Source organism: Lycium ferocissimum, chromosome 4 (assembly GCF_029784015.1).
Source record: "Lycium ferocissimum isolate CSIRO_LF1 chromosome 4, AGI_CSIRO_Lferr_CH_V1, whole genome shotgun sequence".
In the NCBI taxonomy this organism is placed as follows: Eukaryota; Viridiplantae; Streptophyta; class Magnoliopsida; order Solanales; family Solanaceae; genus Lycium; species Lycium ferocissimum.
This window is the reverse complement of record NC_081345.1, coordinates 55,838,258-55,861,929: the sequence shown is the minus strand read 5'-3', so window position 1 is coordinate 55,861,929 and position 23,672 is coordinate 55,838,258. Positions and strand designations below refer to the sequence as shown.

The 23,672-nt window shown below is 34.5% G+C and overlaps 1 protein-coding gene across 2 annotated transcripts; it reads right to left on the bottom strand.

Annotated features, from left to right (window-relative positions):
• Positions 1–3,524: 3,524 nt before the first annotated feature.
• On the bottom strand, positions 3,525–19,183 carry LOC132053558 (DEAD-box ATP-dependent RNA helicase 8-like). Of its 2 annotated transcripts, none has more exons than XR_009414143.1 (10): positions 18,607–19,183; positions 16,406–16,466; positions 13,004–13,238; positions 11,766–12,004; positions 11,057–11,308; positions 10,800–10,980; positions 10,149–10,237; positions 9,994–10,067; positions 9,770–9,898; positions 3,525–4,129 (listed from the first exon to the last, which is right to left on the bottom strand). XR_009414143.1 is itself a non-coding variant. In XM_059445648.1 (10 exons), exons 1-9 carry the CDS (start codon positions 18,912–18,914, stop codon positions 9,820–9,822), a joined length of 1,518 nt encoding a protein of 505 aa, XP_059301631.1. In that variant the 5' UTR covers positions 18,915–19,183; the 3' UTR covers positions 3,525–4,129; positions 9,787–9,819. The 2 variants fall into 2 exon arrangements, 1 of the variants encoding a protein (XP_059301631.1); XM_059445648.1 differs by having other exon boundaries at positions 9,787–9,898.
• Between the last annotated feature and the right edge of the window lie 4,489 nt (positions 19,184–23,672).

The following is a 23,672-nucleotide window of genomic DNA, read 5'->3' as shown; positions in this document are numbered from 1 at the left end:
TAAACTTTTATCTATCTTTCATTTTATAATACGAGGGTTCAGGCCAGAGACATGCTCATCAAAACGATCTTCCAAATCTGGGCAACACTCATACAACCAGATCTGTAATGAAAGAGGGAATCCACTATGTCGATCAAAGGAAGGCTTTGTCTTGAACTTGTTCGAGCACACTTCAATAGTTGCCTTGAACACGTCTATCCCCCATGGATAGTTATTGAACTCACCACTCTTGACCAAAACAAAGTACCCCATATCAACAACTTTGGTCTTCAACGTAGCAAACAAGAATGTGTTTACAAAGTACAAAACTGTTGCTTCACAGCTTCAGCATCGGATTTCCAACTTTTTTTATTAAATATTGCTCAAGCTGACCCATGTCACATTCGCTGAACTCTTGAAGTACTTTTTCACCAACCAATTGAGCACTGATTTAATTGTGATAGATGTATCACCTTTAGATTTTAACCCCGTAACAAGACCAAACTCACCCAACCCAGAACGCAGCTTGGCACCACTTACCACAAAGTGCAATGCATCATCATCCAAGCAATGCACCTGCCTCATCAGCAGATTGTGCAACACTCGCCCTTGCACCGTAATCGGGGGCATGTTTAAGAAATACCCAAAACAGGTATCTCTAAACAACACAAGCTGCTTAGTCGATAACTTGTCATGCAAATCACGAATTCGTGTTGCACTCAATCTTTGGTTTATAGTCAATATCCATCTTTATATAAAGATTCCCAACCTACAAACACAATGATTATACAAAAAGCTACATCAAAAAAAAAAAAAAAAAAAAAAAAACTCAGTATACTGTGATGCCTAAATGGTATATAAATATACTAACAGAGTATCACACAGGAGCAACTAAAAACGCTTAAACTACTAAATCCTCTATGATACTCACTTATTATCATTAAATAAGATTACTTCAAAACACAAATTACTTACACATATACCAAGTATCATAGAATCATGTCGTCCCACCCCCACCCCCACCCCCACCCCAAGTATACAGTGATGCCTATAAATATACTAACAGAGTATCATAGAGGAGCAACTAAAAAGGCTTAAATTGCTAAATCCTCTATGATACTCACTTGCTATCATATACTATCACAGTATCTCAGAGGAGAAAAAGCTCCATTACTTCAAATCACAGAGTATTCACTTACAAAAAAACTACATCAAAACAACAAACCTCATTACTCCATCATACACATATACCAAATATCATAGAATCATCTCTTCCACCACCCCCGCCCCCACCCCCCCACCCCTAGTATATTGTGATGTCTAACTAGTATATAAATATACCAACAGAGTATCACAAAGGAGCAACTAAAAAATCTTACAACTACATCAAAAACTACTAACTCCTCTATGATACTCACTTATTATCATATACTATTACAGTATCACAAAGGAGAAAAAGCTGCATTACTTCAAAACACAGAGTATTCACAAACAAGCTTCCATTTTCACCCTATTTTTGCATAGAAGTGTAGAAAATCAAAGGTAACAAAAGATAAAAAATAAGTTACCTTCGTGTCATCAACATTATCAGGGGTTGCGAGGGGTATCAGACGGTGTCGTTTCGGGAATTGATTCACGAGGAATATCTTGTGATTCAACGGTATTTTTTCTTTTCTTCATCACATTCTCATCAACTGAGCCATCATGCACTACTTTTTCCTTTTCCTTTTCTTTTAAAATTCTGAACATTTTTATCCGGTACTCCTTCATCAAAGATCCCCCGAGTGTTGGGGTTTTGGATCATCATTCGATTTTGGGTCACCTTGATTCAGTTTAGGGCTACCAACAGAAATCGACGATGGCAATTCACTAAGGTGCAATGAAAAATTTGGCGCTGACATCCTTGAAGAAATAGAGTTTTTTGTACCTACACCTTCGCCTACAGATTCAACAACATCATTTAAAAGTAGAGGATGGCCAACCCGTTTAGTTGTACTATGCTTACGACCCATGGAAACACAAACAACAAAACGCACACTAAAAAACAGCAAGAAACATGGAAAAATATAAAAATGACGACTTTCAATTTTTTTAGAAATAACTACTAAAAACTCTGTAAAACTACAAAGTTATATGAAATAAACCGTTAAATAAAACAAAAAAGAAGGATAAGAATCAATTTACTCGTTAATGGAAGTTACCTTATGCAACCAACTCTCCCTTTTTTCAATTTCAAAACTCCAACGTCAAAAACGACCATGAACAAACGTGGCAACGTGAAAAAGAGCAATTAGGGCTGATTTAGGTTAGCTAGGCCACAGTAGAGCAACTTAGGTGGGGGGGCATGCTGGATAATTATTTTTCATTTTTCAATTTCAAAACTCCAACGTCAAAAACGACCATGAACAAACGTGGCAACGTGAAAAAGAGCAATTAGGGCTGATTTAGGTTAGCTAGGCCACAGTAGAGCAACTTAGGTGGGGGGGCATGCTGGATAATTATTTTTCAAATGGGCTGGGCATTCGCGAAAATACTTTCAAAAGGGATATGAGCTCGTAATAAGATTGGGTTGGAGAGGCACTTCGTGATGTTTTCCCTTTGGGCTGGAGGGGCACTTCGTGATGTTTTCCCTTACTAATTTACTATTGGGCTGAACCCAAAGCATCAATATATATGTAAAAAGTTATTAAAATTTTAATAAAATAATCAATTCTAGTCCCGTAATTTAAAAATATGTTAAAGACGTGCATTTATAAGAACAATTATTCCTGTATCTGCTTCTTCCAAGTTCTCCCTGGTATAGAATTTCACACTACATGCCCTCTCAATTTACAATCCTTCACTGATTCGTATTACTCATTTTCTCCGTCCTCTAATTAGTTTATTAAGCATTATTTACTTTAAAATGTCTGCTACATTAATCAAAAGTACAAAAAAAAAAAGATCTGAGAATATCTATATTTACAAATAAATTATTAGTGACAAGTGAACACATGTACGGAAAACAGTTTTCATGGGGTGTTCCAAAGGGACTACTGGCACCACTCTTATCAACAAAAAAAAATGGACAAATATAAACGCATTGGGAGTCCTTGGACTATGCATTTAGGATAATTACCAAGGAAAAGGAGTCAAAAACACCATTCTACAATAGGATATATCTTAAATTTAACCTCCATCATACTTTAGGTCCACTTACACTTTTGTCATTCGCAAATCGTCTTGCATCTACCTTCAACCCTGATGGAGCTCCAACGTGAAGTACAAGGAAAAGTAACTACAACCCACAATAAAAATAAAGGGGGGCAAAACTTGGATTCTTCGGAATACATGTCATCAACTTGATTCACGCCAGAACTCCATTGAAGTCGAGGACAAATAGGACAAATAGGAGACAATTTGCTAACGGCAAGGGTATGGGTGACCATAGTGTAACGGAAGATAAAATTTTATATTAGTATAGGGGTAACTATGGATCTTCTCCCATAAATGGAAAGCTTTGGAAACTACAACTTAAATAGAGGTAAAACAAAGAACAGAACCCATTATAGAAATCCAGAAATAGATAAAAATAAAATCATACTCTTCACATCAGCCAAATTGACTAAATTCATGCATAGCCTGCTTGACAATTCCAAACGCTAACATAACAGGAGAAAAGCTATAAGAGCTAAAGGAGTACAGCGCCCTAAAAACACAGGCTACACAAATGCTGAGACAGTGCTTGAACTTCCGATACTCATCTCCGTAAATTCACGAAAAAGACTACTCCATCACTTAAGATGTTGGGTTGATATCTTTAGGCGTCACTTCTCCATGATCAATGCCCACATTACCATATGCCGCAGATGAATACAAATCCAAATACCATAGAGCAAATACTTTTACAGCTTTATCCGATAGACATACAGCGAAAAGGAAACACCGACAAATGTCAAATACTACATAAACCAGGGGACTCACCAACAGTCAGTCTCTGACTGGACCTATCCAGTGTCAGTATTTACCGCTAAATTTTTTTTTTTTTTGGATCAACTTAAAAAGTGTCATTAGATCTAAAGATGAACTCAGTTGTCTCAGCAACCATGAAACAGCCAAGTCACCCATTCTCTCAGCCTCTCAGGAGTCAGAGACCTTCAACCTGAGATTTCTGCAAGAACAAAAAAAGGCTCAAATTAATACTCAACTGTTTTCACCCCTAATCGTATCCTTATTTTGGGAGAGAGAAAGAGACCGTCAGCATAACAAATTATTTGATAAAACAGGACATATTATATCAGGCTTTTCCAATTTCTGGGCATTCGAGAAAAAGATGTGACGTGCCGTTTGGTTCTAGTGGGAAGAACAATCACACAATAATGTTCAATATTGTTAAAACATTTGGGTTTTACCTATCCCCTCCACATAAAATATAACGCTGTTTAACACAATATTTGGTTCCAATTTCTTTTCTGCATAACTAATACCCGCAGTTATGCGTGAATCTCTGTATCATTTTATGCAGGGATAGAAAGTGGAATAAGAATGCGGGGATTGGTAATACGAAAATCAAAACCAATAAATGACAAAAATAACCCTCCTTTTTTTTTTTTTTTTTTTTTTTTTTATCAAATATACCACTAGGCAGGGTGTCTAATGGTTGATTTTATTATAACAAATTGTAACTACATCATGTTAAAATAAGAGCTTGCTAAAATGAGATATGATATGACTAACAAAAAACTCAAACTCTAACATGATCCTAACATTATCTGATAAATCTTGATTCAGAACATTATCCTTCTTCCATTTCTTTCTCCAGTAGCTGCCCAGTTGAGAAAGTCTAAGCGACAAAAATAACCCTTCATTATATTAACCTAATCTTTATTTTCTAAAAGAAATAAAAACATATATTGAAATATACAATGTATAATACTTAATATTTAATACAACAAACCAAACATTCAATAATAAATAATCCCCACATTACAATCCACGTATTACTAATCCCTGCATGACTTGCTTATACGCCAAACGTCACAGGGACCATCCAATCATTATTATTCATAGTCATAACTCACAAGGAGGGGAGGTGGTTTGAAGGAAAGTGGCTTCTATTCATATAAAGCAGTGAATCACTGAACAGCGAAAGTGAACCATGTATAATCCCTGGATTTTCTGAAGCATTTTTTAAGAAAGTTTTTTTTTTTTTTTTCTTTTTGAGAATGCAGGGTATTCTGAACTATTTTAATGAATTGACTTCATGTACCTCCTAGCCTCCTCAGTAAGTCTGACATATCTACCCTCATAAATCTTCTACTACATCACAATGACACATAAAAGAGGCATGTCGGATGAAAGATAGCCTTAGTATACTCCTTTTTCCTTTTCATACATTGTAATAAAGATTACTCTCACTTATGCTCCAATAAAGAGCTAATTGATAAATGGCCATGGAAAATCATCGGGAAGACCAAACTCCCCATTAAGGTCAAGTGCTTTAGCTGGACAGCCCTATATGAAGCATGTTTAATACAAGATAACCTTTCTCGGTGATATCTGGAACATTTTCTTCTAACTTATTGGAGTTGCATGAGTCGGCATATGAATGTTGGTGTTCATGGAGAGTTCGAAAATCCATCACGAATATCTAGACAAATGGTGCCTACTTATATTTTTTGGTGTATTTGGAACGAAAGAAATAGAAGTTCTGATAGTATCACAACTCCTATCATGTCCTCGAAGCCAAGAGTCTAATAAACCTTTTTACTTGCAAAATCATGCACTTGCATCTAGCTGTGAACTCTTTTTTGGATTGTATCTACTCTCTAGTTATAATATAAGCTGTTGTATATGAGCAAGTACATCTTTTTAATGCAACTTTTTGCTATGCATCTTCTTGATGCTTCTTCAATGAAAACTTTACTTAACCAAACAAAACTACTCCCTCCCCAATTTACGCGTGACTCATTCCTTTTTAGTTAATCGCAAAAAGAATGACACCTTTCTATATTTAGTAACAAAATAACTTTAAACTTTCCATTTTAACATTAATGAGATGATTTATAGCCACACAAATATCTATAGTTTATTTTAGACCACAAGTTTTTAAAGTCTTCATTTTATACTTAAAACGTTATGTCCTGTCAAACATCTTCACATAAATTGTGAAAGAGGGAGTAGTTGATATCACCTATATAGATCTTTTTCTAACGTTGCATCATATCTTTAGCTAAGTATGCATGGATTCCAAAAAAAGGTACATATTTCGAAGCAACTTCCTTCAATGTGATTTTAGATCAACCTCGTGCTTTCAGCAAATTCACTCACAATGGTTTTAACACATAAATCGGTGCCTTGGGAGGTCGACTCCGAACATGACCAAACCATCTGAAACAACTCTCTCAATTTATCCCCAATTTGTGTTACTTGCACCTTCTAGTGGATGTGATCATTCTATATCTTATCTAATGGAGTATTGTATGACCGTACATCCATCTTAGCATCCGCATCTCAACAACATTCATCTTATGGGTATGTTGCATTTTGACAGCCCAACATTAACTACCATATACATCTTCAGTCTTACAACTATCTTCTAGGACTTAAGTATCTTTCATTCTTTCTATCACATAACACCAACTAGCACTTCTTCATTTCAACCCTCTGATTTTAATTCTATGAGCAACATATCCATTCTCCTGCAACAATGAGACAAGATATCTCAATTGTTTGCATTTAACGCCGCAATCTTCGTAGTCTCATCTCAATTTCGCTCTTTGCATGTTGACTAAACTTTCAGCGCATATATCTTCTAGACCTTAGCTTTCACTTTAGCAAGTATCTTTCATTCTTTCTATCACATAACACCAAGTGACACTTCTTCATTTCAAACATCTGATTTTAATTCTCTGAGCAACATATCTTCATCAATCATTCCATTCTCCTGCAACAATGAGACAAGATATCTCAATTGTTTGCATTTACACACCGAAATCTTGGTAGTCTCATCTCAATTTCGCTCTTTTCATGTTGACTAAACTTGCAGCACATATATATTCAGTCTTACCTCGATACTTGTATATCACTATCAAACAATAGTCTTACCTCGATACTTGTACATCAGTATCAAAAAATAATATATTCAATCTTACTTATACTTATCCTAAAATCTCTTATTTTCTAAAAGTGTTTCTCCCTATAATTAACTTATATTTTCAATAAAATTAAATATTAAAAGTAACATAAATGTTTTAAAATCTAGTACGAAACCAAAATGACATATATATGAACATCAAATTTAACTTTTGTAAGTGAAAAAAGAATATCAATTTTAAGAGGATTAAACGTTTAATTGTAGTTGAATAGGAATTTCAACACAGATATCATGATGTAAAGTAGAGATGAATTAGAAGTTACAACCTATCTTGTCAGGATGTCGTGAATGAATAGTTTTATTCATATTTTATAACTCAAAACATTTTTGTCTACAATATGTATATAGGGAAAATTCAATCATTTTGCAATACAAACTTTACAATAATGACAGGAGATAAACATATAATGCACGTTACAGAACCCAAAATACCAAACACAAATATATTAATTCAAATTTAACCAAGAAAAACACATTTATTTATCCAACTTCAAATATATATGTATTACCTTGTAAAAATAAATTCCCAGGCAATAATAAGTTCATAAAAGATAAGCAGGAGCTCACTGTTAGACACTTTTTATAACCTAAGCAAGTCTCCTACCTAATAGACACTGCACAACAAAAAACAAAATTGTACATGTACATACATATAAAAAGAACACTTTTTAAGGAATGTACATGTGATAAAAACATCTACGGGAGAATCCAATGCATCTGTTTTCTCTCCTTTTCTTTTTAATGCTAATTTCTATATTTACAACGTCCCTTTTTAATTGATGCTAATTCAAACTAATTTTCTTCATTTGCTCACCATTTGGTTTATTTGCACTTAAATGTAACAAATTGTAACTTCAATGTAGTAATTGTTCAAGTGCTAGAACATTGATTAAATAATGATCAAGACCCTTTGGATTTTCTTTATAAATAACTAAGGGTCACGAAAACTACCCTTTTCAAAAGACACAATTTTGAAGAGTTTAAATATGTAGATTATGCAATTTGAAATTGAATATCCACGTCTTTTGACAATAAACATGAGTTCATAGTGCTTATTGACTATTTCGTCCATTTCTTGTAGCTACCTGGTTCTACGTAACTTGACATGAAAAACTTAGGCATTTTTTATTTTCCCACTTTATGTTTATTTTTTAATCCAATTACTGGACAAGAATGAATTATTTCTTCATATATCAATACTAATTTATTAATAACCATAAAGACTACATTAAATAACTTTTACCTTATAAAGTTATTGAATAACTGTGTAAATCAAATAATTAAACAAAGAGTTGTGTCTTTTCTCTCAAAGCGTTGTGTCCTTTCAATAAAATGTTTTAAAAGTTCTTTTCTAGCGGCCAAATAGTTTCTTTAAAAAATTAGTTACTAATAAAAGAACAAAACTAATTAGAGAAGACACAATATAAATCACAAATATATTTTTTCAGTTTTTTTATTTAATTACTATTAAATACAAAAATGTATATTAATAAAAGAGTATTTGGTCTTCATCCCTATGCCGAGGGTCTATTGGAATCAACCTCTCTACCTCCCAAGGTAGAGGTAAGGTCTGCGTACACTACCCTCCCCAGAACCCACTTCGTGGGATTTCACTGGGTATGTTATTGTAGTGGTAAGGTCTGCGTGCGCTACCCTCTCCAGACCCCACTTCATGGGATTTCACTGGGCATGTTGTAGTATTTTGGTCTTCAACTTTTTAATTTAGGGTTTCCCAGTTGTATAAATAGGATAAATAGAGATAGATATGTGTTAACTACAACTCTATCATACGCTAAAGCGAAAGCTAGGATAGTCTTCCCTTCGTTCATTCCTACTAACATAACCATATCCTCGTAGACTTGGTAAAAGTCGTCGCTATGTTTTACCGACATGACCATTTAGATTTCCTCCAATAAAGATTTGTTGGTCTCCTGAAATCCCTTGAACCAATGTGTCCACATCCTCCCAACATTTAGCTTTAGCTTCTGCATCTAGTCCATTTTGCGGAGCGTAGGAAGCAATGACATTGATTGTCTCCTTTCCCAAGAAAGACTTAACACAATAATCATATCTCTAACTCACTTTACCTCTACAGACTACAACCTTATCCCTTATCCTGGGGTCTTGGTTCTACATAATTCCAATCTAACCCTATTTCTATCTATCTCACAATACCATAATTTATAACTCGTGTTGCCCATCTCCCTAGCCTTTTTCCCTTGTCCATTTTAGTTTCCTGCAGGCATGCAATATCAACACTCCTTTTTAGGGTATCCATTAATTCGATTGTGTCTTATGTTCCAGCTACCTACCCGAATTCAACTCTCTCCGACTAACTTTTTTACCCTAATGGCCTAATCTTACCCAATCTTGTCCATCATGTGGGAACCCTTGTTCGTACTCCCTCACACCCAAGGGGCAGTGTAAATAATAAGCCCCCGGCCAGATGCAAGTAATAAAAAAGGAAAGCCCGGTGCACTAAGCTCCGGCTATGCGCGGAGCCGGGGAAGGGCCGGATGCAAGTAATAATAAAGTGGAAACAGAATCGCTAATTGACAGATTGAGAAGATATATGAAATTATAGGACTATTTAAAACTGCATATGGAAAAAGTAGATTCTCAGGTAGCTCAGCTCATAACTAACAAACTGCATACCTGTACAAGAGACTCACCATTGGTGCACCATAAACCAGGCAGCTAACTGGTCACATGCAGTATATAGCATTATCTATGTGCGGAGGAATTTGCTTGATCTCTGTTCCTAGTTCTTGTTCAATTCTATACCTGCCAGATACAATCAGTATCATTACCAAGTACATAAACTAAATAACCTAAACTAAATAACCTTCTACCGCAAAAGAGATATATTATATACATACAGGTTGAAGCGATCCTCATAAGTAATCAGGTTCACAGCTAAACCAAGATGCCCAAATCTGCCTGAACGGCCAACCTGCAAAAATATACGAAATAAGAAAACAGCACATATAGGTATAGAGAGATGATTCACTCAGCAAAGATTTGTAACGTATACCCTGTGTAAATACGTCTCTGAGTTCTTCGGGAAATCAAAATTGACAACAACATTGACTGCTTGAATATCTATCCCTCTAGTAAACAGATCTGCACCCAACATAAAAGAATAAAAGGTTGCTCAATCGACCAAGAAAATGAATAAAACATAACACAATATAATTATACGAAGTGCACTTAGTAATCAACATGGAGAGAAGAGGACTCAGAAAATCGGGTGTGAATAATTTGATATCAAGCCAGAATCATCATCTAAGAACAGGCACAAGGAAAAGATCATCATGCAATAGACAAATCAGCAAATTTTATAAGACAGGTAAGAGCAGATTGCAGATTTTCCATGTACATAGACAAAGATATTACAGAGAGTTGAAAAACACCAAGCATAATAAAGAGATGGACGCAACAGCCAGGCTAAAAAGGAAGTTCCTCGCACAAACATTCTCAGTTAACTCACCTGCATCAGTTTTGGGGATTCAGGGAGGCACCCATAAAGTAATATGCAAACACATTACACATCAACCATAACTAACAAAAAGCAAATTCACCGACCAACTTAGATGACATTCAGCCCCACGAAGACCAGCATTAACAACAGAAAAGAATAGAAGTACGATTACTAATAGTTTCAAGCAGATGCCACTTATCATACCAGTACAAACAAGGTTCCTGCAGGCACCATTACGGAAGTCATGAAATACTCTGTTCCTATGTTCTTGAAGCATCTTTGCATGGATGTAGAAGCATGAATAGCCTAACTCTGTGATCTTCTTGGCTAGCAGTTCCACACGGTTTACAGAGTTGCAAAAGATAATTGATTGGTTGATTTGAAGCTGTAAAAAGAGTTTTAGAATGTATGAATTGCAGCAGACTTCAAAACATCCAACCTTAGTTGTGTTAGGTACTGACCTTTGAGAATAAAGTGTTAAGGCAGTGAAGCTTCTGCCTTTCTTCTACAAAAGCATAAAATTGTGTTATACCCTTGAGAGTAAGTTCGTCCATAAGGTTGATAACATATGGCTTCTGCAGATATCTATCTTTGAAGTCCTTGACTGTGACAGGGAATGTAGCAGAGAACATTAAGACTTGACGATTTGCTGGCAAGAAACGAATCAGCTGCACAATGGAAGGTTGAAACTCCGGAGAAAGAAGCTTATCAGCCTGAAGGACATAAGTATGCACACATATATAATTAGTAGTCATGTAAAGAGTTTTCACTTGAAACAGAAAGATAAAATATGTGGGGAACAGTCCTTAGGTGAGTTTGGGTAATAATTTGTAGGTTCGAAGCAAATATCATAGCTGAACCAGCTTTTCTTATGGATAAAGTCATAACTGAACCAGTTCACGCTATTATATTCTCCCACGTTAATTAGAAAAGAAAAGCTTACATGCCAGAGATCTAATGTTGACAAACCTTCATCTAGAAAATAAGCTGTTGCACGTGAAACAGTATTCTATACTGAGTAAGGCACTCAAAACGAATTTTTTTATAAGCACGTACTTGAACAATTACTAGCAAGTTGTCATACTTTTAGTCTTCTCTATATTCTCTCAAGAAAACACAATTTATATAGATTTAGTTCCATCAAATAAGGAAGGAGGAAAAATGAATTACCTCATCCATGACAAGCATGGAGCAATCTTTCAAAACACATATTCCCTTTCTCGCAAGGTCAAGTATTCTTCCAGGAGTTCCAACCAGTAAATGAACCGGTTGATAGAGTCGCATTATATCATCCTTCAAGCTCGTCCCTCCAGTGGTAACCATGACTTCAATTTTTAAGTGCTTCCCAAGTTCTTTACAAACTTGAGAAGTTTGAAGAGCCAATTCTCGTGTGGGAACAAGGATAACAACTGCATTAAGAGACAACAGACAACAGTAAACCACTAGCTAAAACTGAGTGAACCAAATTTCATCTCTATGAAAAACAATAAAGTACAACTATTTCTTTTTGCTGCACAGGAAGCTAAGTCAATCGTTATGACCAACAAACTTTATCAACCAAACTCCCATTAACCAAATACGAGCAGGTCGTACATAACAGAAGGTGTATGTGCAACTGACCGGTAAATGACAGGGAAGTTGCTGCACATGAAGAATCAGATAGAACTTATTGATGCACATGCAAGGCTGAGAGAACATACTCTCTTTCAAAACCTTTAGATTGCCATAAAGTTTACTCCATTGTTTTACCTATTAGCTCATCTTTTTTTATCAGGAAAACAATGACGTAGTTAGTCCCTATTATAGCACATGATACGCTCCACTAGGACACAGTTTATCCCATCAAAAGTGGATTTCTTTTGGTACGCACCATCAAAATGCTCCAGTATAAATAACAACTTTCATGAGCCAATTGAATGTGCAACCAACTGACAATTTGGAATCGTCATCTGCATTTTATCTAGAACTCTAAAATTATGCCAAGTCAATTTGTAAGGTCTGAACTTTAACCTCATTAACAAACAAACCAGCCCGACCTCGAGTAACTGCTGATCTCAAGGACTCTAGCTTTGAAAGGTTTACTCAAGGTCTTCACAATGCAAAAGTATTTTCATGATTGAGTAAGAGTTTGCAGTTGTGTTCAAAACAATTGTATAAAAAGAGACACCCGCGTTTCTTTTGTTACAAAGCTTTGCAAGTTCCTTCACAGAATTATTGACCCACAATGCACTCAATTTTTTTTGTTTTAGACAATGCACACAAGGTTTCCACACTGCAATGTTGCAATTCCATTAAAAAGAAGAAAAACTTAGGGGCCTAAAAAGCCAATTGCTGGCTGAACTCATTTAATATGCCATGTACTAGAACAAATAAAAGGCACAGAATAACTATGAATTGCTTGTCAGAACCTTGTATGGCATTGATGTCCTGATCAATTTTTTCCAGTGCTGGAATGCAGAAAGCAGCAGTTTTCCCTGTTCCATTTTTTGCCCTAGCCAAAATATCACTCCCAGTAAGAGCAATTGGGATACTCTCTTCCTGGATTGGAGATGGTCTCTCAAAACCTTTCTCATATATTCCCATAAGCAATTCGCGCTTAAGGAAATAGTCTTCAAATTCATTTCCCTTAGTCGCTGTCACATCCTACCAGGAAAATAGACTGTTAGGACAGCAACTAAGTAAAGTCCAAAGGAGACAACAACCCAAAGGTACAAATGCAGCTCATGCTTCGGAGAGCAGTGAGACTCCTACAAAATATTTTACCATCACCATAAAATGAAACAAAAAATGCAATGATAATTGATAAGCAAACCAACTAATGAACATGAGCTAACAAATCAAGGCATGAAGAGACTAAAATATCTAGGTGAGGTATTACTGATGTTACATTAACTTAGTGCCCATTTAATAAGGAAAACAAATCTTGGAATAAAAACCAGCATTGCATATACATTGTTTGGTTGTCGAAATACGGAGAATTAACCAATGTATAAAATTCAGCATATCATACTACAATGTGTAGTTAGCATTATACTTTCCATCTTAAATAATACTTGCATAAGTTATTAGGAAACCTACGTATTATTTTATGTTGGATAGAAAGTGGAATAAAAATATGGCCATTAGTAACACATGGATTTCGTGTTCTTACTCTTCTATTACTACTAGTTGTCTCTTCTGCTTTAGCTTTCTTGCTATCCTAAGGTTTGCGTACACTCTACCCTCCCCAGACCCCACTTGTAGAATTACACTGGGTATGTTGTTGTTGTAGTTGTAGTAACACATGGATTAAGATAACAGATATATGCCCATCACTTCAAACTTATACCTTTCCTTTTCTATAAAATTATCCAACCAGAAATAACCCTTGCATTGTTAATCTGTACATTACAATCTCGACATTACTAATCTCTGCATAACTTGACTTGGAACCAAATGGCCCCTTAGTTTTAAATGAATATAGAAAATTAATGTTGCAGAATCATAATCCATGAAGTATAAACTGCCACATATCACATGACATGAATAACCCTTGCATAACGCCACAAGAAAGCAAAAATGGCATGATTTTGGAAACGAAATTCCTGCCAGAAGCAACTTGTTATAGCTATTCCACTTGACTTTGCCATTTTCAGTCTTAATCAATGCCATGCCTTTTTGCACAAGGGCGCCTAACAGATTTACATAAACACTATTACAGCGCTGAAAGATGAATATAGTATAGTTCATAGACACCATACAGAAAAATAAGAAGGTACTTAATGAATAGGGAAAAACTCATAAGTAAACTGATGAAGTGTGACCATCTCAGACAATTTAAGCTTTTAGATGAAGACGATCACACAATTCAAAATAAAATTTGTAAAATAAGAATGGACTATATATCAGAAGAATGACAATAGTTTTAGCTTTGTTAGAAGTTCTAAAGGGTGTTTGGGTATATTGATCTCCGTGAACCGCTTAAACTACTAGAGATGGAACGCCTTTCTTTCTTTATTTTAGATGTACAACACGCCGAGACAATGTGTAGGTGTGATTCTTTTTATTGCACCAAAGAAGTGGAAACACTTTGTTTCTGTAGCATAACGAGACTTGAACACATGACTCTGCTCAGATACCATGTTGAATAGTGTGAACCACCTCATCCATCCAAAAGTTTAAACGGTTGGATACGGCAACTTTATCAAAGGTGAAAAGTGCAGGAAATCCTAAGTGTCGGCTCAAACTTTAAGCCCAAAGAACAGGTAAAGCGCGAGCTTTTGGCGAAGAGGTACAGGTGAAGAAAAATATTAAATGTATGCATGTCATGCAAAGAAATAAATATAGATACAAACAACTGTGCACCAAAGAATTGAGAAACTACAATTCATAGGAATATACACAAGTAAAGATGCTTTTTTTATGAAGGTGGTATCTGAGCAACCTTGCGCGCACCTTAACTATTTCATCGGGTACCTGCTACCTCCGTGCCGGTACCGCGTAACTCTGCCCACCAAGGCTTAGGTAGATGGGAAGAAATCACCTAGTGTACAACTAAGGATTTGTCAATTACGTTGAAATTTCTTCAAAATTTCTGAATTACATGCAAGATTCTAAATCAGATTAGTGACTGGTTTTCTTTTACTAAATTTATAATTTTGTATTCCGAATCACCCACATATTTATATAAAGTTTCTCAGCTTAGTTATCCTTTTCTATATTTATTATTTAGTGTTGTCATCTTCAAGACTGGGTCATGCGTGTTCAGATGTGTGCAATGATGCACTAAACTGCCAGTTAGACGGGCGAAGACGGGCGAAGCACCTGGCACCAAGATTCAAGGCTGCCTTATGCAAACATTTTACAACGCTTTGAATGGGGGATTATCTATCATTTACATTATCTAAACTTGAACATTTGTTTTGGATGAAGGTGGTGTTTGGGCAAAAGGTTCGCACCTCAACTCTATTCCACTAGATGCCTATGTATCCCCGTCCACTAAGACTTAGATGGGAAGAAATCACCTAGCTGTTTGTCCTTGTTGGATTTGAAACCGGTCTCCAAAGTTTGCATCCACTTTATTGACCGATTATGCCACGCTCTTGGGTGCTAACTTGAGCATTTTCACAAATCATGTTTCAACTTGTTATCATGACCTAAAGACTTAATAGAGAGGAGGGGAGCCACGAGAAACTCATAATATGGCAAAAGCATCTACCAAATTGGACTTCGAGCTTTTTCTTTCGGAAGCAAAAAAGCTAACATTATTTTTTTATGACCACGAAATTCGTCCGAGGCCAACCGCAGCATAGGAAACTCGGTGATAAGGGTCTGAAGGTTGTTATAAATACTCCTTTAAATGACATACTTTTGGATGCTCGAACACAAACAACCGAAGGCTTAAATCATGATATGTTATTCCTCAACTAAATATTCTTCTTTTTATAACCGAGAAATCTCCAACGGCCAGTTGTGCACGGTTCGACACTATGCACATACTCCTTAGCTACATATTCTGAAGCTATCCATGAGAAAAAAAATGATAAGGCCATGGAAAAATTTACGAGACGCTTGTACGACCACCTTCTTCTTTAGTAGGTACCGCTTCATTTTACTAAATTTAACTTATGAAACAGGCAAAGCGAACATACCGTCTGAGTTAGAAAAGAGAAAAAATTTAATCAAGATGTCCAAGAAGAGAGAATTTTTAATCATGATGATGTCTAAGAAGAAAAACAAAGACCGTGGCTTTAACATGATCGTCATCAAGAGAATAAATCAAGATAAATTCACCTAATAGCATAGAGAGACTCGACAAATGCAACGTTTACCTCTGTCCTGTATCGAGTATCAGCTGGTGGTGGTTTCAACCTGGCCTTCCAGTTTTGTGAACTAGAGAAGAGGAAAAAGAGAAGATTTAGCTCTCCAGTTAAGGTTTAAAATATGTTCAATAGCATAATTAATAAAATAAACCAGACTCCTGAAACATATATAACCCCAAATAGCCTTTCTAACACTACAGACCTAAAGTGTTAAATAGTTAAACTTTGAGGGAAGATACATCCTTTCTTAATATATCCTTGTTGAATAATCAAAACTACACAACACACGGAAGCTAAGTTCCCTCGATAGTGAAGGTATCCCTTGGTGTCAACTAATAAAGCAGTCTTCAATGCCAGAAACCCAGAATCATAAGAGTATTAGAACTTGTGGATTAAACTGAGTGAAGCCAGCAAACACTAAACTCACTCAATATTGAGCTCAATGAACCAAGCTTATCTTAACCTGGAAATAGATCGCTCTTACGTATATCATAAATCCCTTTACTGGAGCTCAAAATTGATCCCAACAAGTTTTTAAGCGGCACACGTTAATACTACGTCAGTATCCCTCTACAAAGCTACACTGTTATATATAGAGCGATTTGACTCCCCCAAACAGGCGTTTGAGCTTTATCCATTCCCACTTAGCAAACTACAGATACACTGAAATATTTCTAACCAGTTATAAATTTCTTACAATGCGCAAATGACTCAAACTAATTTAAGTACATACAATTAAGCGCAATTTTCATAATGATGACAACCCACTAATCGTTAATTCAACTAATTATGACGACCCACTAAATCGTTAATTCAACTAACCTCCCACAATTATCTGCAATTTAAAAATTCAAATTTGTATACTACTTTCGTATGAACAACTATTTTTAACTTAATTTAGTAGAAAGATGTCAATCCTACCACAAACTAGTCAACCTAAATTTGACAATGTCATCCATATGTTTCAAACAGAAGCCAAATTCAGCCCAACCTTAAACTCCTCGTAGCAGATATATTCCATATGCAGGGTGGGACCCCGGTACCGGGAGTAGATGTGTTTCATAACTTTATACATCTAGCTAATAAATTTTATTACCGCAGAACAGACACTCTCCCTAACTTTTAGGGGTCGTTTGGTAGGATGTATTAGAAAAAAAAATGCATGTATTAGCTTTGGTATTATTAATATCTTGTTTGGTAGTGTTTTTCAACCTAAGTACAACTAATACATGTATTACTTATGCACCTTATTCAGTACTGTTCTTATACATAGCAAATCATGGTATTAGCAATACAATGGTTATTAATACATGGATAAGCATGGTTAAAGTCAGAACTGCCCTTAAAATACACCAAACCAAACAGTGGATAAGAAACAATCACAGCGTAACTAATCTCAGCATTACTAATACACCATATTCAATACTATTCTTATACATAGCCAATCATGGTATTAGCATATTATTAATAATACATGGATAAGCATGGTTAAAGACAGAACTGCCCTCAATACACCAAACCAAACAGTGGATAAGAATTAATCCCAGCATAACTAATCCAAGCATTACTAATCCCAGCATAACTAATCCAAGCATTACTAATCCCAGCATAAACAATCTCAAAGATAACTAATCTCAAAGATCACTAATACACCCTATTCGGTACTATTCTTAATTTCTTATACACTCTACCAAACGATCCCTTACTAACTTACCCACACTTCACATAAGTATAATTGATCCAAACTACGAACAGACGCAAATAAAAAAAACAAATAAATAGAGTTAATAGCAACAAAAAAAGAACACCCAGCATTACTAACGCACACTATTCAGTACTCCCTCCATCCCAATTTAAGTGTCTTACTTTCCTTTTTGGTCGATCCCAAAAAGAGTGTCTCTTCGTATATTTATTACTTTTTCCAATTCCATAATTCTTCATGACAAGTTTAAGACAAGGACTACTCACATCTATAATTTAGGACCACAAGATTCAAAAGTCTCCCTCTCTACGCCCAGTTAAACTAAGATACTATTCTTATACACTCTACCAAACGACCCCTTACTAGCTTCACACACTTCACATAAATATAAAGGGTACGAGCAGTAGTACTATGCACTTGAATGGATCCGAACTATGAACACACGCAAAAACACAAACAAATATCGTAAACATAAAAATAAAAAAAATGAAAGAAAAAAAAAAACTACCTTTGGTCAACTGCCTCAGATTGAACAGTTTTTTCAACCTCGTCAACTGTATTATCCGACGACAACTGATTGTTGTTGTTCCTTCTAAGCCATTGCTGTGTTTGTTGTTGTTGTTGTTGGTTCTGAAAATGCTGCTGTTGCTGTTGCTGTTGCTGTTGATGATTCATTGGACTTCTCTGCACATACTGTTGTTGTGGATTTGGATTTCTCTGTTGAAAATTAGGGTTAGGGTTTGAGTACATGTTAGGGTTTCCGCCGCCACCACGGCCGCCCATTCCTGGTGGTGGATATCTTCCTCGAGGATTCATTAAAACGGATCTACAAAAACCCTAAAAAAATTACGCTAATTTTGGAGCAATAAAAACCGTCCACAATTATATTCTAAGGTGAAAATGTATTAACAACAAAATTGAAGAAATTTGTGAAATTTGAAGAACTTTTTGGTGAATTTGGAGAAAGTTTTAGTGAAATTGTTGATGAAATTTTTGGAGGATTTGAAGACGTTGTGTGAAGAAATGGGGAGAAATGATTGAAGTGGGCCTTAGGGCGTAAAAGAGATTTGTTTAAATTGTAGAGGGGTCACTTCATTTAGGGTCATTTGCAGCTTTTTCCCCTATTTTGTGCTGGTCCTTAATTTTTACAGCATAAGTTTATATTTTCGAATAACAATATCTCACTTCCTTGCTGAATTTATGTCCCAATATGCATAAACTCAATTTTAATGGATAAAAATTTAAGGACCAGCACATTTGAGGGGCAATTCATGCAATTATTTCTCACTTCATTTACACCTTTTTATGGAACGGGTTGAACATTTGAGAGGTTGTTTGGTACACGTGATAAGGTGGATATCCTAGCACTAAATTTGGGATTAATTTTGTACTTTATTTGATAGAAGTTATAAATTTAAATTATCTCACCTTCTACCAAGAAGAGTATAAAATGAAGCTCAAATTTAATGATGGGATATCTCACTTTATCCCATTAATCTTGGGATTATTTTATCTCACCTCCTAGATGGGATAAATTAGTTCAAGATTATAATTCTGAAATTATAATGCCGGGATAATTTAGTCCGCGTACCAAGCTAGCGTGGATGTTCTGCGTGGGATCTATACTTGTTATGATTGCAAAAAGGGGCTTCAAATTAAAGTGAAATGCAAATAGAACCTCACCGTAAGAGAGCTTAATTTATTATCTTCAATAATCAAACCCAAACATTTTTTCTTTTAGCAGCCAACCTGTGAATTGCAATTTTCTATTTGCAAAGGTGGGGAGCTCGTCAGGTCGCGGTAGAGACAACTTATAGTGGCTAATTTAAAATGCAAAGTTATGATTGAACTAATACAAAATGATTATCATTGTTTGATTGCTAAAAGACTGAGCATATTTGGTACTCCACTTTAATTAGATAATTTAATCATATTTTTCAACTTATATTAATTTATTTGAGGCATAATAATTATGTATATAACATGAATAAATTATATGCCTCAAATAAATAAATATAAGTTGAAAAATATGATTAGGTTATCTAATTTATGTGATCGGTCAATCTCTATAAATGGTAAATACTGCAATTACGAGAAAAATTAAATACAAAAGGCGGTGCGTGTCTGTCTCTCTCTATTACTACTATATATAAACGCTGATATTGGGTTTTTAGTCGTCCTCACAGGGGTGGGATCGTAATTTTGGTTTATTCTTTAATGCAATCCAGTGGCTACACATGGCTGGAAGTGGGTCCCAATACCCAATTTGTTTGTCCTCTTTCTTCGTTCCCGGTGAATCTTCAGTAACCAAACCACAATGTGCAACCTATATGGCCCACAATGGACACTTGTCATGCAGAGGGACCCTCACACAACTGAGTCTCTTTGTTAAGACCACTTCCATTTGGACCTTTTTTTATTGGTATACTGTAACTTTTTGTAGATCCGCCCCTTATTTTGTTACATCTCCGTTTCAAATTATTTGTCATGGCTATTAAAAATAATTGTTTCAAATTATTTATTGTTTTAGAAATTCAAGGCAAAATTAATTATTTTTTCCCATTTCACCCTTAGTAGAATTTTGTCATTAATAAAGATGACACATAATAGAATAAACATTTTACTTTGTTTATCCTTTTACATTATCGTAAATTTAGGCAATGTTACCAGTCTTTTTTTTCTAACTGAACCTTTATCAAATCTCATTATAGGTTAAATATATCTCACGTCATCCATACATGTTTTTTCAGGCTTTTTTTTTTTATTTTCAATCCATACATGTGCTTGTGGAGATCTCTCTTGAATCATTTTCTAGCATAATTTCAAAAAGAAAATTATTTTATAAGTTTCTTGAATTATTATTATTATTATTATTATTATTATTATACTTATAAAATTATTAGATTTATTTGGAAACATACATTTTGAAATTTTTGTTATTACGTGTAATTGTTACTTGTTATTTCACTCATTTCTTTTCAAATACCTAATGATGTATAATAAATAATGAAAGCAGAAATCATTAACGAGCAATTCCTTATAGAATTGAAAATGAAGCCGTTATAAGTCAACAATTAAATTATCTTAAAAACCTCTAATTTGATTAACCGATCAAGTAATCTTTTTAATCATAAAATATATTCGAAGAACTAAATTATTTCTTGAGGTTCATTTTAATGATTAATGATTTTTTTTTTTTAAATTTCGTCTAAAATTAAGGTTAGATCATCATATATAACTAGCATAAACTCTTGCCACATGAAATTTTGCACCCCCCACCCCCCTCCCGGTCCCCGTTGAGTATTATTTGATTTTTTTAGTTGTTTGCACACATATTAAAAAAGTTATTTGGAATATTAGTTAAGAATGTTATGACTATATTAACCTTTAACTCTTTTCAAATTTACTCATAGAAAGAAGCAAAGACTTTTTAGAAAGTTAGTTTAAATCATCTATTAAAAATGGTAACTTTAGAAAGAAATTATTAACACCTTTTAAAAAAAATTAATTATTTTGGAATAAATAAAAATTCCTTAAAATGAAATAAAAAGGAATAGAGGAAGTTATAAATACCAAAAGAGTTTACTTCTATGAACAACGAAAGAATTATATGCTCATAAAATCATAAAATGCCAACATATTTTTAAATTTATGAGCTTCGCCAAGTGAACTTTGTTTTTCTACAAAATAATGTTAGTTTATTAAATATCGAATCACTTGTGTCTTTAATTTGGTGTTTGCTAATTCCATACCAAGCTTGCTTCCTAAAAAAAAATCTTTAAATTATTTTTTTAATTTCTCATCCGGTGTCCGATATATGCTTTGGGGCCCGACTAATTCGGATTCGCAACGGAAGGTCTTTGCTATGCGGGTAAAACACTCCCTGCCAAAACGACTCTATCCCTAGGCCTCTTGTTAAGAATAAAAGAGCACTTACCATTTCATCACAACTTTAAAGATAAAAATTATGTAACTAAGAAATTTTAATAATTGTGTAGACTTATCAACAAGACAAAATTAACATGTCACTACATTAAATTAATTATAACAAAAAAATATGACAAAAATTACACTTCCTTAATTAAAGTTACTACTCTTATCTCATGAGTTTGGGCCCGGGCCTTCTCCAACTAGTATATATATATATTGAGAAGGAACAGGAGAATATTGACCACTTGTTATTTAAGTATAACAGTTCTGCTAACATATGATGCAAGTTATTGTACTGGTAAGACATTAGCAGACAATCCATGGAGTGGTCTAATGAAATCCAATAGTATGTTGCAAGATACAATGGTGAGAACAGTAAAGCTATTTGTTAGTAAAAATATTTTTTTGGCCTAATCTATATATAATATAAAGTTAGGCATAGATAATCCTATGTGGCACCTCTGTATGGCCTCCATTGGCATTTATCTTTTTTCTCCTTTTTGTGGAATTTTCTCTCATTTTTTTATATTAAAAATTTATTTCCATTACTCACATCTCTTCATCATAACTTCTACTCTTAATTAGCATTAGTATTAGTGATATTCATAACTCCCAACTTTCCATGTTCATAACCCCAAATTATTTGCTGTACAAATTGAACTTGGTTACACCACTCCACCAATTTAATGGCATGAATATAACCATTACAAGGATTTAAGATTATGATCTCATTTTGGTTACAAATATTACGGCACCCAATTAAAATTTCTGCAAGCATTCCTTCATCAAGGATTTTGCCATTTTTTCTCACACCGAGTTAATCTTTCTTTAATCCTCTTAATTAGACCTCCCTCTTTACACTTATTTATTATTTCTGTTTCTTTTTCAGTTTATATAGGAAGCCAAAAAGTCCATCATTAATTGTCTAAATAATTCCACTCGAATGGCTAATTATTACTATATAGATTAAACCTAAGCGAGAGTGGTTAGGGATCATAATATGTTTTCCCACAAGCGTCTTCATCCATGGATGGTGAGAATTGTCTTCATCTCTCCTCATTTTTTGTCTCATTGTTCTTTAGAATTGAGTTAATTTTCTTACGAGTTACTTACTAACTTGGTTATAATTTTCACATATGGCTACTAACTGTATTTTCTTTTCCGCTTCTCGAGAGTCAAACTACATGAACTTTGACCAAAAATTTAAAATGTAATTTTTCGTCATATTACTATGTAAGAATTGCAGTTTTTAGCATTTTACGTATAGTTTTTGAATATTTAAATTTTAACTTTAAAATAGTAAATTAATCTGACCTAATTTAGCTCAAATTATTCAAATTGACTCTCAAAAAGCGAAACGTGATAAGTAAAAGTTAACGGAAGAAGTACATGCTTTTGTAAATATATTTAGCGTATAAATTTACGTGACGTCTTGATAATGAGGACTACATATCATTATGTTAAAATTTTCACTTGCTCTCTCTCCTTCTTATACTACCGATATACTTGCATTTTATTTTTCTCTTACTCCCCTCTTCATGACTTAAAAAAATTATAAACTTTATTATTTTAACACTTAAATAAAATAAAATTTATTTTTTGTCATATAATTATGGAAGAACTGCAATTTCTAGCATTTTCTGT